We start from the raw sequence: 16,619 nt of genomic DNA on the forward strand, positions 1-16,619 counted from the left end.
ATGTAAAAAGAATTAAAGACGACAACTATAATTTCGCCTAACAACGGCAAAGTTTCAATTAACACTAACATAGTTGAACCTCGCGCTTAAATATGCGTAATCAAACATTAATCTAATAAAAAGATCCGATAAACAAACCTGCACCACTTAACAAAAGGGAAAACTTGCAAGCTAAAATTAAACCAAACAACTTCTTGCAAATAGCAAAGTCTACTATAATTTGCAAAACAAATCAGTAACGCGATGTTTTGGCTTATCATTTAGCTATTAATCAGTAGGACGCAACTTACAAATTCTATATGGCGCAGGAATATTTAAATTATACCAACCCTTGTAAGAGAAACACCCCCTACAAGCACTAGAGAAACTCCCTTGTGGGTAGAAAGTATCGGTGTTATACTTAGCTTTATTGCTTTTAAATCTCTATTCTAACATAAAGGAAACTGCTGTTTATTGCTCAGGTCACGCATCTTGAATGGTTTCAAACGTTTTCCTAATTATAGTAATCAATCAACATCATTTACTGGACTCATCTCAATACGCACTCTGCTCGCACAGGGGGCCAATAAAGCCGTCAGGACACCAGCACTGATATCTTTCATCGTCGACATTTACGCAAGTTGCCCCATTTTGGCACGGTCCAGCTTCACAGGGAGCCCGACGACGTTGTTGACATCGGCTGCCCACAAAGTCAGATGTACAGGTGCAAACAAACATGGAATCGATATTTTGACATGTGCCACCGTTTTCGCAAGGTGAAGTCGCACAGTGACTTGGTGTAGTTAGATTACAATACGGTCCTTTAAGGCCAGAAGGACAACGGCAATAAAAATCATCGGCCTTAAGCGGTACACACTCGCCAAGGCCGCAGGGTGAACCGTCGCAAGGGTCCACACGCTGTTCGCATCGTTCACCAATAAAGCCCCGAGGGCAGGCGCAAGTAAACGACCCAACCCGATCTAGGCAGGTGCCACCATTCACGCACGGCGAAGATGCACAGTCGTCGATATCTACGATGAAAAAAAATGAAACACAATGGCCAACGTATTAGACTTCGACGCAAACCTGGCACAATGTCGTAATGATAATGACGCATAATATACCATATTCAAAGGTCTAGTCACACCACACAACCGTAAACTGTAGTTTGCGCATTATTATTAAAGTAACGCCAATGCGTATAACACTTACTGATGTGACATTGCTCTCCGGCATATCCCAGATCACATTCGCAGCGAAACTCTCCATGCCTCGCTGGACCACCGGAATTCCGATCTTCAGATGCGGATACGCAATGGCCATGCGGTCCACAGATCTTCGTCGAAAGGAACTCTACCCGGCCAAAACGCTGATGCCTTACCGCTACCAAACATCCGTCGTATTCCACTAGAAGACAATGAACAGTATGTCCGTTTGTTAGTCTAAAAACTGATAACCTGCCCTGAAGATCCTTTACAGTGGACTTTTCGAGCTCTCAGAGCTGAAGCTGAAGTGCGTGCAGCAAAGCTTCATTTACTTCTACTGAAATTTATTCACGGCAGCATTTTCTTACCTTTTAGAAAATCAATTGCAAGATATCATTTTCATAGATAGAGCAAAAAATTATGAGCAAAACAAAAAAATCAAAAGGCAAACATTTAATCGAGATAAACTATTTACGCTTCGTTTGCTGGGGCCGATATCCTGGTTCGGAGTGCTCGCAGTTTTTACCGAATCGACCAATCGGACAGGTGCACCGATAAGAATTAGCGGACGAGCTTTTCTCGTAGACGCTAATTGAGGTTAGATCCCCGTCAGTGAGAATTTGGCATTCCCCTCCGTTACATGGGTTAGGTCTGCATGGTCCAATTCGAAGTTCGCACTGCCTTCCCGAGAAGCCTCGAGGGCAAGTGCATTGCCATTGGCCGCTTCTAGGATCAGAGGAACAGGTTCCACCATTGAGGCAACGTAAATAGTGGCAGGTATCCACCGGACGAGTACAATTGACACCATGCCATCCTGCTTGACAAGCGCAACTATACCCGCCAATGATGTTCACACAACGCCCGCCATTGCTGCACGGAGCAAACTGGGAACACTCGTCGATGTCTGCAACAGAAGAATTATAATTGTCCAATGCGGGTTTATCAACGTTAATAATGGCAAGTAAGTTGACAGGTACGCGGCTTCGATCATTGTTTACCCGTTTGTTGAGAACATGCAAAATTCCAAGTTTTGACACTGCAAAGTACCTTATATAATATTAGGTAATAATACTATTACCACATATTAAAAATGCAGATTATACAGTAGCCATCACATGTTCACACATTTGACAAAGGAACTACATATGTACCATAGAGGAAAACCGTGCTTAAACCGTTATATTCTTTATTTTCTCATTTACAGAAGATGCAAACGGGGCGTTACCATATTGACAGTGATGTCCGGTCCATCCCGGAGTGCAGGTGCATTTGGCGTTGCCCTGGGAATCTTCTGAACAGTGACCGCCATGATGACAAGGATTTGACGCACAGCCGGGGAGCGCTGTCAGTGCTGCATCGGATAAAAACCAGCCCGTTAGAAAACCTATTAAGCAGGTTAAGCAGGTGAACTCGCGCAAACGTCACCAGCAGCGCCATCATGCGGATGTGCTATCTAAGAAAGTAGACATCAATCTTCATAGGGAACCACGCGTTCATCTACATTTAATTTGCATTGGTACAGCTTAGCTGAAAGCTTAGTTGTCCACCTAAGAGTCTAAACAATGGGGCAGTTTTTGAACATTTCGAAAATTCAATATCATCTCAATAACTGCAAAATAATTGTGGCAGGTTTTTGCATCAAAGGCGAATCTGGAAAATCTTCTTTTGGTAGCAAAGAATCAAATGATAGCACCGGAAGAAGACACAGTTCGACAAAGGCTTACCTTGCTGGCAGGTTTCTCCTGCCCAACCTTGAGCACACTCACATCGAAATCCTGTGCTGGTGTTGTCAGCTTCAAAGCATTGCCCTCCATTAGCACATACAGGCGACCCATCTACACGTTCACAGGCTCTATATGATTACGGACGCGAAGTACGACGACGGTTATAACGGCAAAACGTATATATGGTGAATTATATATGTACTGTATAGAGCTAAATATGGCCAGTTTCTATAAGACGTATACTGCTACTTCATTTTTAGATTTAGCAAAACACCTTTAGTTTGGTATAGAAAACTTGCCTGCCACTGTAGCAAAGTAGTCGGAACGGCCAGACCCGCAAGCACAACAAACAAGTTTGCAAAATGATCCCTTCTAGTGCCAGTTTACCGTGATAACAACCCGAATATTATAGAACCTAATTTACCCGCATGGTTTTTAAATTATTTTTCACCGCACCATAGGCAGTGAGCGCAATTGTAATTGTCCAAGTCGGAAAAATCAAAATGTGACACAATTTACCGCTCCATTTAAACATACACATTATTTCTTCCCCACATACGTATAAATATTTTCGTTTGTTTCTATTTGTGGTTTACCTATAGAGATGTTTGCTGTTACTGTCAAATTCACAATTTCTACCGAAGAAACCCTCGATACATGAGCATCGATATTCGTTAGGTGCGATATTTCTGAAACAGGGCCAAATTGATATTACAAGTCGTTATTTTCTAAACTCTATTATTAATAAAAAATGGTCATTCTGAGAAAGGTAGAGAAAGCAGGGGGCGGGAGGAGGTGGGGTGTATAGACAGTGTGAATATTTTAACATAAAAAGAATGAGGTAAGTATGGTCATTGCGCAATTTATTGAGACTCAACAATGACCTGAATGGCGACGAACGGTAACAAATGCTTCCGATCTTGTTTAAAGAGTTAAGGGCTTTATCTCAGAGGCTACAAGAATGGAAATCCTATCTATAAAATTGTATTTTATTTGAGAGCTTACAAGACGGCCCAGTTAAAGATAAACCTTTGACCCCCTTAGCGAATCAAACAAAAGTTCCTAAGTTGCGTTGCAAGGACAGAAAAAATAGTTAATATTTTCTTTGACTGATAGAAGGATTATCATAGCGATGAAGGCACTTAAAAAAAATCGACTTTCACGATTAAAATATACCTGCAGATTCCCCCGTTTTGGCAAGGAAAAATCCTACCACAAACGTCAAGATCGAGGTCACATAAATGACCTCCCCAATTCCGTTCGCACTCGCACGTCAACGGCTTATCCTGAAAACAACACGTCTAATTGAGGTTATCGGCTTCCGATGAAAAGAAATACGAAACGCACGCGGGGTATAGACACACCAAATCCATTGGGACATTTAACCAAAAAGAAGTAACGATAGAATATAGAATATATATGATTGTGCGCAATAAACTATTGATACAGCCACCTTGTCGCAAGTCCCATGTTTACAGCCTGGATAAGGTACGCAATCGTTGCAGTCCGGTCCGGTCCACCCGTCTCGACACACGCATTTTCCCGGTGCCTCACAGCGGCCTCTCATCAAATTGCATTTAGGACAAAGAGGCCGATCACACTGTACATCTTTCCAACCGTCAGCACATCTACAGAACGGTAATACATGAATAGGAAGTGAACGCAGGCTATGGGTATAATCTAAGAGGTACATCATTTATGGGCTCGTTTTCGCTTCGCTGATGTTAAAAGGTAGGTGGATTCGTTACTCACATTTTAATCCCATCTTGGTTACATGTCCAATGGCCGTACTTGTCGTCACGAGGGGAACACGTCCGTGAACAGTCCTGTCATTCAAGATATATATATATATATATATATTAATATAGAAAAAATCGCGTATACAATGGGAACCGGTTAAGAAGTCGCGTCGCCAAAGACCTTATATGCATGCACTGGGCATTACCGAGTCGTTATTTAACCAAAACCGTGAATACATGCCACTGTTTCAGCTTATAATAGTCAACGGCGTTAAATAAACTAAGAAAAAATGCAGCTTTAATTCAAAATTATCGTTTACCTTTGTGTAATGATTCGGCGCACATCTGAGACGGATACCGTAATTGACGTTTGCAGTATTGAACAATCCCTGAAAAATTAAACCCGGCTTTAACAATTTCTGCTTTTCCTTGACAAACAACTCGAAACTAAGCGGCATATAAAAATTCACTGATACCCGCATTTTCCGCAATTATCGTAGTATAGTCGAATCATGATGTTTGCCAGTTTGCTCTATTGTACAAAATAACGAATAATCAATAAACCCGTTAGACAACATCGATGATAAGGAACAGAGAGTTCAATATGGTAAAGACGAACGGACTCACCTTAGCGTGCCGAGTGTCGATGGGTTTAAAGTCATCTGAGGAACTGATGTTACCAGTATATGATACTCGGTCAATAAGAGGATCGTTTTCTGAAATGTCCCACCCAAACCAAATGGAAAAATATATATTTTTATGGCTTTGTATATATATATATATATAGAGCTACAGTGCGGCCTAAGCCTCTTTCCTTACCGTATAGCTGCCGTAGTTACTGTGTCACAACAAGATCCAGTAGACAAAGGTCATGTATAGCGGGGCAGCTGGGCTGTCACCTCGTGTCACTAGCAACGCGTCGAGGCAATACCGAATACAACTATAAAGCTCATGAAGATACCTAATCAACTAATCTGTAGATTTGAAGTTGGCAGTTTGGCTGGCAGAGATAGAAGCAGGAAGTTATCCTGCTTCCATTCGCAACAAACTTTATTGGGTTGAAAAAAAAAGCAACTTCACAGCTCAGAAGCAAAATCATCATGTTCTTGCTGGTCGGCACTTATAAGAAGACTACAAACGAATGATACTGCCTTACACGAGCATTGTGCAGCTGTAGCAATCGCTACTGGCCACACCCAAACGAAATTTGAGGAACTGATGTTCGAAGCCTTGAACTCTCTCCGGCTTCGCTGCCCATCAGTGAAGTATGCTCCTCTACCTTGAAAAATGGTGTTTCAGATTTTGGTTTTTGCTGACCGTAAAAACAAACTGTGCGGTTTTCTTTGATCAACATATGCAACTACCGGCTATGTAAGTAACTGACAAGTTCAAGTAAATATGAAAAATTGGCTTAAAAAAGAACCTTGGAAGTTTGCTCTTCAACGTTTAAAATTTTCGAATATATGACGTTTCATTTGTCCGAAGTTCGCATAGAAAAAAGTGCAACGTTGATTCCTTAAACAGCGTCCAGTTCTCAGTGAACGTGCGAGGGCAATTCATTTGATGACTCGTATGATGACCGCGCTCGTGACACATATCATGAAATATAGACGCAAAACCGATTTAAAAACACTTTACGTTAGTTATAATGACAGCTTGCTCGAGCTGGCCTTGAGCACTCCACATAGGCCATCGTTTTTTAGGCAAGAATATGCTTACCGTCGTTCCGTCGCCGATAGTTTATTAATACCGTCATAAAAGGATTTATTCCATATTAGCAAATATCTCTGGCTCAATGTGTCTATGCCAGTTTAAAAACACAATGTACCTCTGTACGGTATCTAGATTTCGGAACTGTAATCAACCTAGCTCCGAAAAAAGATATAACAGGAGTAATTGCAACAACATAAAATTTCGAAATTCTCGTTTGATATCTGACATCCTGACGAGTTGTGTGAATAGACCAACACGTAACTCGTTATAAGCGCGTTTTTCCATTCAATTTTGAACAGATAGATGTATAAAACGAGTGAAAAGCGAGAGTAATAAAAGGAAAGTGGTGATGATGCCAACCGTTAATACATTGGCATCATTAATATAGGAATTTAATTTTTGAAATGTTACCGTGTTCAAGGGTGCTCACCTCCGCGGCCTCATACACACACACACACACACACCATACGATGCAATTAAACGAGCATCCAGAAATTCTGCGAAAATTACTTCAAATCAACAATCACATTAACGACAACCACTATTATGAGGATAGTTGAGGAGGCCCAAGGAACATCGACAATGATTGCATATATATCGACAAGCCAAAGTATTCCATTAAGGGAGAGCATGACCGATCTGGGGCATTTTTAGGCAATACTTGGTCAGCGCTGAAAGCTTCGAGGTTCTTCTTGGCTTGTGTTGTGTTACCATTCTGTTAAACCGCGCTGCTTGATAGTTGGTCGTACACTGCTACAGGCAAATAGCACAAAGAAACTATGCTGTGGTTCGCTTTCCTTCGACAGGACACCGTCATCCCGACCTTTCTTAGCCTGAGGTAATAATATTGGGCGGACTGTTGTTACTACTTTTGGCTGAGGCCAACCTCGTTCGCATCGTCCGCTGTACCCGCCATTCCGTCTTGACCATTGGCGGCGCCTTGACGTTACCGAATGGCAAGTCCTCAATGCCTTCTGTTCTACTGGCTATCAGCAGTGCAAGTTGACAGGATAGGAAAAAAGAGGTTAACAAAGTGATGCGAAAAGGTAAGGAGTAGTTAAAGAAAATAGAAATGATGCCGCCGGACTATGGCTCGCGACGCGCCCCCGACGAGCGCCATCTGGTTGCCGACGTCAGGGAAACAAACGACTGCCACCGGCTAGCGGCCGTAGCGGCCGCGCTAGCAGTTACTTGGTACGCTGTCAGTTTTGCTGTCGTAATGTAGCAGTATTAGCATCAGGAGCGGCAGCCGCGGCAGAAAGACTACGACGTAGCGATCATCATTTCATCGTTTGCTGTTCTGTCCATCGACCAAATGGTGACTTCATACACTTCGCCGAACTACCTTTCCCGCAGTTTCCGAGAACAACGCCATCTGTGGCGATAACATTCGATATTGTTGTTGGTTCTGTTATTGCCGTGAAGACCAATGATTTCAAGAGATAGCAGAGGCAATGCGTGCGTGTTTCGAGTACGACGCTTTAGGCAGGCCCGAATGCAAGTTTTGCTGCAGGGTGCTCTACCCGCAAAGCTATTCACGCAGTGTACTATGAGTAACTTGAAAAGAGGGTACGACACGAACATTCGTGTCTATTCGGCCTCTGCCAGTTATTTCACAACGATTTTTTCGTGCATAGAACGAGCGGAAACTCTTCCATGTAGATCGTCTCTACTGCAATCGGGGACAGTAATAATAATATGATCTCTTAACGCTGTCGAAGTATCAAGAAGGTCTCGTCAGAAACTCATGCCTGCGTGTGATAAAAGCAACTAAACAAAACCAGAACAAGGGAGTCTCGCAGAGTACAATATTTCTACAAATAATCCTATTTAATGAGCAAACGCCGGCTAGCATTCATATCATTTCATAGGACATACATGTGGTTACCATTTCGGCTGATAATAATTCGGCATGAGGATAAAGAAATAAAAAGATCTGACTGATCAGAAAAATGATAATATAATTGATTTTCTTTATTTATTTATTTAACGTTTTCGAAATAATTCTGGGTGATGACGTAGGCCGCTCGTAGTGGCTCGAAAATAAGATAAGCTTTTTGGAATATTATATGATACAATGATGAGCCACGCACACAGATGCGTGCTTATAATTAACTATACAATAGCACTAGCGATCATAATATTTAGTCTGATAACCACAAAGGCCAGGCAGAATGATCAACGAAGTCATCAGCAGATCGATTCGTTTCGATGAGACCGTCTATCGGCAATTGATGATGTGATATTTATACTACGTGCCCCCATGAACAACAACTATATGAAGGAGGGCTATAAGCCTAGAGATAAACCCGAAATTATCGTTCCTCCCTTTCGCGAAGATATGTGCTAGCTTTCAAAATCGTCTTACGAACAGTTACTAGCGCGCTATCCTCAACGCCACGAATAGCAGTAATGCGCGATTACGGGCACGTAAACTATTACAGTATAGTACGATAGAACCAAAGACGCGTTCAGTGTGGAAATCATTCTAAAAGGATTTTTTACTAAGAAACGTAGACTTCAACGAAAACAACAAAGAAGATCCATCGACAACGGAATATATTACCGAGCCTTTCGGGAAAATTCTACTCATCTTCTAAACAATTCCGATCGTTAGAAACGCTGTCGTACTTCATTCGGATATCTGTTGTAGATATATCTTAAATCAGGTCGCCCCTATTGCTTCTATCAGAAAAAATGTCCTCAGCCCTAACAAGCAATCCCAAAGTAGACGTGTCCTATATTTCTGTACACTGGCAGATTTTCGCGCTACTGAGTAACCGCTTTATTAACGACAATTGAATTGAGTAGAATGAAATAGCGATGAAAGAAATAGCTGGTTGACCATATCGCTGTACCGACCTCAGCCATCATTATTGTCATCGTTGAAGAACAATTGAGGTATTTAGAGTAGTTCATGGTTTTCTACCTTGCTATTTCTGCAGCCGCAACTTTAATTAATGGTCTAAGTCATCGAACCAAACCGTGCAGAACAGCTACGCTCACCACTTTGGGTAGATTTATTTGAATTTTTCGCTCAGACTGCGGCCGATACGAACAAGCGTATCGACTTGTGAGCGACCATTATATATGTGTATAGAAATGTCACACTGCGATAAGCGAAAACCGGTCTGAAAGCGGGTCCTCCAGGACGACGAAAAGCATCTAAATCAAGGACTAAAAGGAGACCAAAACTGGAGCGTTTTGTCTCTGAAGTTCTAACTGAAGACCAGATTAAACTGAAATGAAAATGCAAACGAATAGCTTCCTTTTTGGCGCCACCTTCGCATCCTTAGTCGTCCTTCTTTTTATCGGCTTTGTAACGTCTAATGGCTCCTTCTGGGAGCTCTTTTTCGCCACTCACAAAGTTGTTATCGTTGCTCTCTTCAGTTGTTTTACTTTTCAATTCACTCGATCGACTCAAAGTAAGTCTTCGCTTTGAAACCCACCCACATTGGGGCTCTGAGAGATGGGAGAGGACGAGGGGGTGAGGAAGAGACTGGAAGGGAAATGGGATTGCGCTAGTAGCAGAGGCAGCGGATATACGTTATGGACGACCTGTCAAAATGAAAAACTCACCTGAGTCGCTTCAGGATCTTTAAGCTAAAATCAGCGAGCTTATTCCTTTGATTCCTCGTACTTCATCTCTTACTGGGATGAGAAAGGAATAAGTGCGAAAGTGCGGTTGATCGTCCCTTTGAGAGGTGAATTGTTTCTGCGGTTGAAGGAACCACCGCCCGATCGGATCGATGCGGACGACAGGGAAACATACACACCCATCGACGATATTATCAAGTGTCGCTAGTAACACAGACACCCCACCAGATCGCAAACTGCAAACTTCATTAATTCTCGACGACTTATAACGATATCGGCGACGTGCTTATGTACACAGAATTTAAATTCAATAGAGCCCACAGATTAAACCGTTCGGTGTATTTATGTTGAAAGCATGTGTGTGTGTGTGTGTGTGTGTGTGTGTGTGTGTGTGTGTGTTCATGTATAAATTTGCACGAGGATAGAACAGCCTATAAACTGCCAGTAAACATAGATTTTCTGATTTTTCGAAACGAATAGTTACAAAACCTAATATATGTGTGCATATTTATCTCATCGGAGATATCTACAAAGCCCATTGAAGATTTAGAAATACGCTAAAACAAATACGACACGGAAGACACGACCCGTTGGTTGAGTGGTTATATCATTGTAACTTAGAACACGTTACATTGATTATTTGTTGTTATATATAGGTATTGGACAGCCAACAACGACAACATAAATGATTAACTATCCCTTTTGGGCTTTCTATGTCTGACAGTCCCAATGCCTGTTCGGCCAAAGACTATGTGACCTAAATGTAACCTAATTCTGCTCTTCGTGTTAGTCTCAGTTTATTTTAACGTATTGGCAGGAAAACTTCAAAAAACAACAGCCAAAAATAAGCCACCCAGTAGCATCAGTTATTAGAATATTAGAAGTATAGTCGCCAAACACTGTTAAAGCGCGCACTGCTTTGAAACGCATTCAGTTCAGATCATTACGATGGAGTGCCGCCTCTCTGACAACCAGAGCTCGTCTTTTCACATTGGTCGCGCATTTCTACATGAAAAGATTCTACCATTGTCATCAGTGCCACACTTCGTAGCTGACCGCCTCCTCATCTGTCAGATCACATCAGGCCTCTGCAGACTGTCGACTGCAAGCGATCGCGACATGCTCCTTCTCCTTTTTCCACATCAACAAATAACGCAATTAGTCGCTATAGTGGAGGTTGTCCGAGATATAACTGTGCTACTATCCTACATACACATATACGTATACCAGTCTGGCCCCTTTTTAACCTCCAAAATCAACCGATGGTCAATGGCAGCAAACGATTGAACTCATACGCACAGACATAGTACCTAAAGCAACACCCGATGAAGTGTATATAGGTAATTCAGACGCCTTCGCTGTTGTTGGTTATGACACAGACAAGTTAAGTCAGAAAGCAATCAATTGACGTTCTGTTCGCGTAAGTTTGCTCTCTAAATGCACCAGCTGTGAATTTTAGGTTATAGCGCTCCTAGACAGGTAATTGCGTACACCGCCGCAATTACGCAATAGGTCATATTATACTTTCGAGGCAAATAATTGCCTGGCCTTCAGAGGGTACGGACATCGATGAAATTTTCTTTTCCTTAAATCTTCAATTCTGCTATCTGCAGTCCGATCTCTAAAATATCAGCTTACAAATTTTGCAGGTACTAAATCATGTACATACATGTATCAACTATGTAGCAGGACATGAAGCATAGCAGGTGTGTGACGAAAGAACAAAGTGCGGCGTAAATTCCCCGTAGCCTGTCTCCGTTACATGTTTTACGTCTGATAAGCATTCCATAAGACGGTTGGCTGGCTGGCTCCCAGCACGAAACGACTAAATTTGGCTGTCTATGCCCTATGGGTTCGATCTTAGACCACAACATGTCCCTAAGACTAGCAAGCAAATACGTTCTCTCTCTCGCAAGAACAAAACCTTCATAACACAGAATAGCTGCAGCGACCTTTCATGACTTTCGCATGCTCTATTCTATACGATATACGCAGTATGATAAGATCATCACGAGAGTTAGAAACATGAAGCCTTTAAGCGTTAGACATCGTTAGGTCTATCACTGGCCGGCTACGTTTTGCCAGTCACTGATTAACTATCGGACAGCCTGTTAGGTTTAGCTAGGCGGGTCTACTCTTTATAGAGACTGTACTCTCCGCGGTTGGCCTTACTGGTCCTGAAATGACTCCTACCGCTTATAGCCGATAGCACCGACTCTTGCATCGAATGCTTGATGCCATATCGACGATACGCAGCCATAGGAGATACGGACTGATGCCATTGCGACAATGTGTTGTGATGTTACAAGACTTCGGTCTCTAAGGACGCACGCCTTATGTCGTGCTACTCTAGCCGCAAACCCACACAGTACCCTAACAGTACTCCGCCCACTTCGGATTGCTGCCGGTCGCTCAGCTTCCCAGAGAGTAAGTAGCCATTTTGACAAGGCGGTGGGGTCAAGACGCCTTTAGGTTACCGGTGTTCCATCCGCGAATGCGAATGCGTTGGAGTTGAACTGCAGGGAGGGGTGACAAAGCTTGACCTTGGTCACCTCTCAAGAGATTTGAGCGAACTGCAACGGGAAAGCACTGGCCTAAGAGACATAATCCGTACAATTCAGAATCGATTCATCTGACCACCTAGTCTAGTTAGGGAGCTTTTCCACTTTAGTTTCAGAACGCGCAGCATTACACAACGCCAGGCTGATTCTCAGTATCTTCAATCAACGGTAGATCTTGCCGTTACAAGAAAACTCAGAAATGTGTATCCATGCCATTGAACTACATTAGTACATCTCCAGTCATAGTACTATTGTACCATACTAGAGTATATCAACAGACATATTGTAGCCTTGCTATTCGCCTTACGTATAACAATGCCTTCTTGACGACGGTGAATTAGATATAATGAAAAAATCTGAATCTTTTGTAGTCGTTTGAAGTTAACGCAAGCCAGCCAGCCAGCCAGCCAGCCAGCCAGCCAGTCAGCCAGCCAACCACCAAGAACATCCTGAAAATCTATTGTCCTATTAAAACTTATGAGATTCCCCGCTAGGATCATACGAGTTTGACGGCGCGGTCCGCTTTGTCACAACAACTTTTTACTAGCGTCAGCATCTGACAGATGCAATGAAATGTGTGTTTATTTAGTATTGTTAATAATATTAAATATATTAATATTTAATATAAATATCCAAGTGTGCAACGGGGCGTCCACGTGATGCATCAACACAGCCCATGACGACAACCGCGGCGTCATCTGGCCGTTACAACTACAAAGAAACAGCAGGTCACCAAGCGTAGCCGTCTCGCACAGTGTCGTTATAAACAACTTTACGACGATGCTACTGTATGGCAGCGAACGAGCGACTTCTGATGCTAATTAAGGGAACGGAAGGACGAAGAATATTGTCATGAGGTAATGGAGACGAGGGAGGACAGGCGGGTAAAGACTGCTTAGGTAAAGCGAAGCAGCGGCAGCAGTAACAGAGACGGTATAAAGATACAGTGAGAAGCTGAAGCGAAAAATGCTGACATATATTGGTAAACAGATGATTTTTTTGAAATAAGTGTGAATCACTGTTATTATTGGGATCAGTTTCTGTTTGCGCTGCGACAACTATACAAACACTTAGAGCAGAAACACATCAGAAAAAAATTGAGACGCAGTCAAAGTCGTATCGGAAGCCAGGGCAATTTAAAGGAAAGAAAGCTATCCGTTTTGCCCCTCGTTTTGCATCGCCGTATCGGTCTGTCTGCTACTCCTGTCGCTACAACGCTGGTCGTCGTTCGTAGCCCCCAGTCGATGCGTGCCCTGTTTTTTGTGAAGCGAATCGAACTAGCTTTGTTCCCCATTCCGTTTTCTCACTAGTTCTTCTTCTAAATCCGTTTCGCCAATATATCATCAGCAGCGACTGCATAGCCAACGATTTTTTAATAACAAACATAGAAAAAATCAAGAGAAACGAATAGTAGGATATCAATTGGTGGTAGCTCCAAGGCCTAACAACGTTAAGAAAAATAGGGACCTGCTACCGTACTGCAGCTGGAGTTGCTCGCTAGAAACAGAGCGGCGTGAAGTCGCTACAGGGTCCTTGAATACGGTGGATAGTCCAGTGTGATCGCGTGTTTTGGTGCCACAAATTTTTTTTAACGTTTTTGTTTTTATCTGCTAGTCAGATGTTACATATAAGACACACGTGAAGACATTTACATGGCAGCCTCGACATCTCGGTCGGTAGACCCTAATACTACCGATTCTTCTTGTTAGTGACCAAACTTTCAAAAAGCTATTTTGATAATTCATCGTTTAACGCACCACCTAACATCGCTGAGCTACTCTTAGAGGCCTGTTTTGGTTACGATGTCATAGAAAGGACATCAACGACTATTTCTGTGTGCACTCGAAAGGAAGGCTGGTACAGATTGTCAAGCTTACTGTCAGCTATGCACAGCATCTACTCGCGGATAGGAGTAGCATCAACTGTGTATATACCCGATACGCGATGTATCAAAAGAAGTTAGGTATACGAATCTAAGGCATACACACGTTTAGGGCAAACAATTAATTGATTGGTACGGTACAAGCGATAGATCCCGCAATTCGCTGAGCACGGCATTTCAGAATCATCTGTTGAACTGCCTAGAAAAATGCAACCCATATCTATATACATACAGGTTTTTATTTTAAAGTCAAAATGGTTTTATTATTATTGTTATGTAATCATTAGTAAGAGCCACCGGACGGATCTAAACGGTCCGCAGCCGCAGCTAACAGATCAATTGTTTGAAAGGCATTGATAAAACACAACTTAAATGGGGAATGAAAATAAAAATGATAACATAACACGGACGGGCGGAGTGATAAAGGGATAGCTGTGATATCGTGATATAGAGACGATGTGCAGGATACGCGTTAAGAAAAGGCGGCAAGAGGGGCGGCACGGGGCAGAAAGAACGAGGAGGACAAAGAAGAACACAAGATCCATACATACGCACAGATGAACGTTTGTATGTCTGTGTGTAGGTACTAAAGCAGCGTAAGCGCCAAGATAAAAGCGCAACGAAGTGCAGCGTCAGTAAAGAAGGAAGACGGGACCAAGCGAAGATTGAAGAAAAAACCACACTGAGAACGGACAAACGTAGAACGAGTCGCAGAAATGTAGCAGAAAAAAACAGGTGACGCTGCAGTGGTAAAGGTGAAAAAAGCGTCGTCTGTAAGCAGTCGAATTGGACGTAACCTATTATTCCGGCCGGAAGTTCTCGCACGATAAAACAAAGCAACGGGTCCTGATTCTACGGGAGAACAGGATAATTGTTAAAAATCGATAGGTTCACGAAAAACAGATGTATATATGAGTATACTATATTCATACAAAACACAAGGAAGCCGGTCATCCAGCGCGTCAGTTAGTTAAGCGATAGCAGCAGCAGCAGTCATGAAAATTAGAGAGGTAAAGACGCTGTCCAAAAACAAGCGAGGAAGGGCCGGACGGACGAACAAATAGATAAACAAGCTCGGAAAATACGTTCCGAGTAGGCCAAAAAAAGGGCTAAAAGCGCCTCGCCACTTCAAAATCGCACTTAGGACGATAGGTATCACGTCAAAGATTCAGGGTATTGCCAACTTAGACGTAGATGACTAGGGCAACGTGAAACTTGTTTGATACAACATATTGTTACTCGCTGCGCTGACACATAGTCGAAAAATGAAATCATTACTGTTGAACGTGGTGGTATCGGGGACACCATGCACGCGCTAATATAACAAAATCGTAAGGAAAATCACGAACGATAATAACCGTGATGCGGCAGTCATAAAAATATCATCACGGAAAAGCTACAAAATTAGGGAAATTCTACATAAATTTTTCTGCATTATCTGTCGCTAGAACTAAACCAAGTGTCCCAAAATAGCCGTAGCCTGAACTTAGATATGACATACAAGACACGTAAACTAACATACCGTTTCGAAAAGATATGTGACTGTTATTACTATCATCATCACCGACGTAATTGCGATTAGTCGTTGAAGTTCATTGGATAAATGCTGTTCGCAGACAGCAGCAGTCGTTGACGCTATCGATCCAGAAAAAAGTGCCGCCAGCGAACGCGAAGTCACTTATGGGATGAATATACCAATGCTTATTTTGTTTAAGAAAAAGAAAAAAAAAAAAAAAAAGAAAAGCTAATAGAAACTGACCAGACTAATCCAAGAAGAAACAGGCGATAGACAGAGAGAGAAGACGTGGCGAAAAAGCCAAGCTAACGAAAAATAAGTGAAGAGGTCATCTCATACCGTTGTCTGTTATCTGACTCAATCATATTATCGCCGTTTCATTATGCCTGCACCATAAAAATTGGTTCGAAACAGTAGCAGACGGATCGTGGACGACCGAAATAGACGCAGCAAGATAGATCATTAAAAAGGTAATGCCGACGCTTGATCAGGCAGTTGCTAGACTTGAAAGCGGGTAACCCGACCACGAATAAAACGGAGAACACGGTACGCTATAAGTAGTGCACAATCACACTAGTTCTAGTTGATACGTTCCGTAGGCTGTTCGTCGTTGGCAACGCTAGCGGCCAGCTATACCGCACTGGCAGCAGAGTTCCCTGTCTTTGTCACATTTTTACTATCGGTACCTACCAGCCTTGGCCGG

General features: G+C 42.5%; 1 protein-coding gene across 2 annotated transcripts in view; it reads right to left on the reverse strand.

Annotated features, from left to right (window-relative positions):
* LOC111254002 (uncharacterized) overlaps positions 1 to 16,619 on the reverse strand; it is a 93,344-nt gene that overhangs the window by 3,583 nt on the left and 73,142 nt on the right. For both annotated transcript variants that reach the window (XR_002674883.2, XM_022814400.2), the window contains exons 5-15: positions 5,275 to 5,363; positions 4,968 to 5,036; positions 4,661 to 4,734; positions 4,362 to 4,536; positions 4,085 to 4,194; positions 3,505 to 3,597; positions 2,909 to 3,036; positions 2,410 to 2,535; positions 1,660 to 2,088; positions 1,192 to 1,386; positions 546 to 1,010 (exon numbers count right to left, since the gene is read on the reverse strand). Coding sequence is in view for 1 of the 2 variants with exons in the window: in XM_022814400.2 (XP_022670135.1) it covers positions 546 to 1,010; positions 1,192 to 1,386; positions 1,660 to 2,088; positions 2,410 to 2,535; positions 2,909 to 3,036; positions 3,505 to 3,597; positions 4,085 to 4,194; positions 4,362 to 4,536; positions 4,661 to 4,734; positions 4,968 to 5,036; positions 5,275 to 5,363 (1,953 nt within the window). In the remaining variant the exon portion in view is untranslated. The remainder of the gene's footprint in view (positions 1 to 545; positions 1,011 to 1,191; positions 1,387 to 1,659; positions 2,089 to 2,409; positions 2,536 to 2,908; positions 3,037 to 3,504; positions 3,598 to 4,084; positions 4,195 to 4,361; positions 4,537 to 4,660; positions 4,735 to 4,967; positions 5,037 to 5,274; positions 5,364 to 16,619) is intronic.

Source organism: Varroa destructor, unplaced genomic scaffold (assembly GCF_002443255.2).
Source record: "Varroa destructor unplaced genomic scaffold, Vdes_3.0 BEIS01000001.1, whole genome shotgun sequence".
NCBI lineage: Eukaryota > Metazoa > Arthropoda > Arachnida > Mesostigmata > Varroidae > Varroa > Varroa destructor.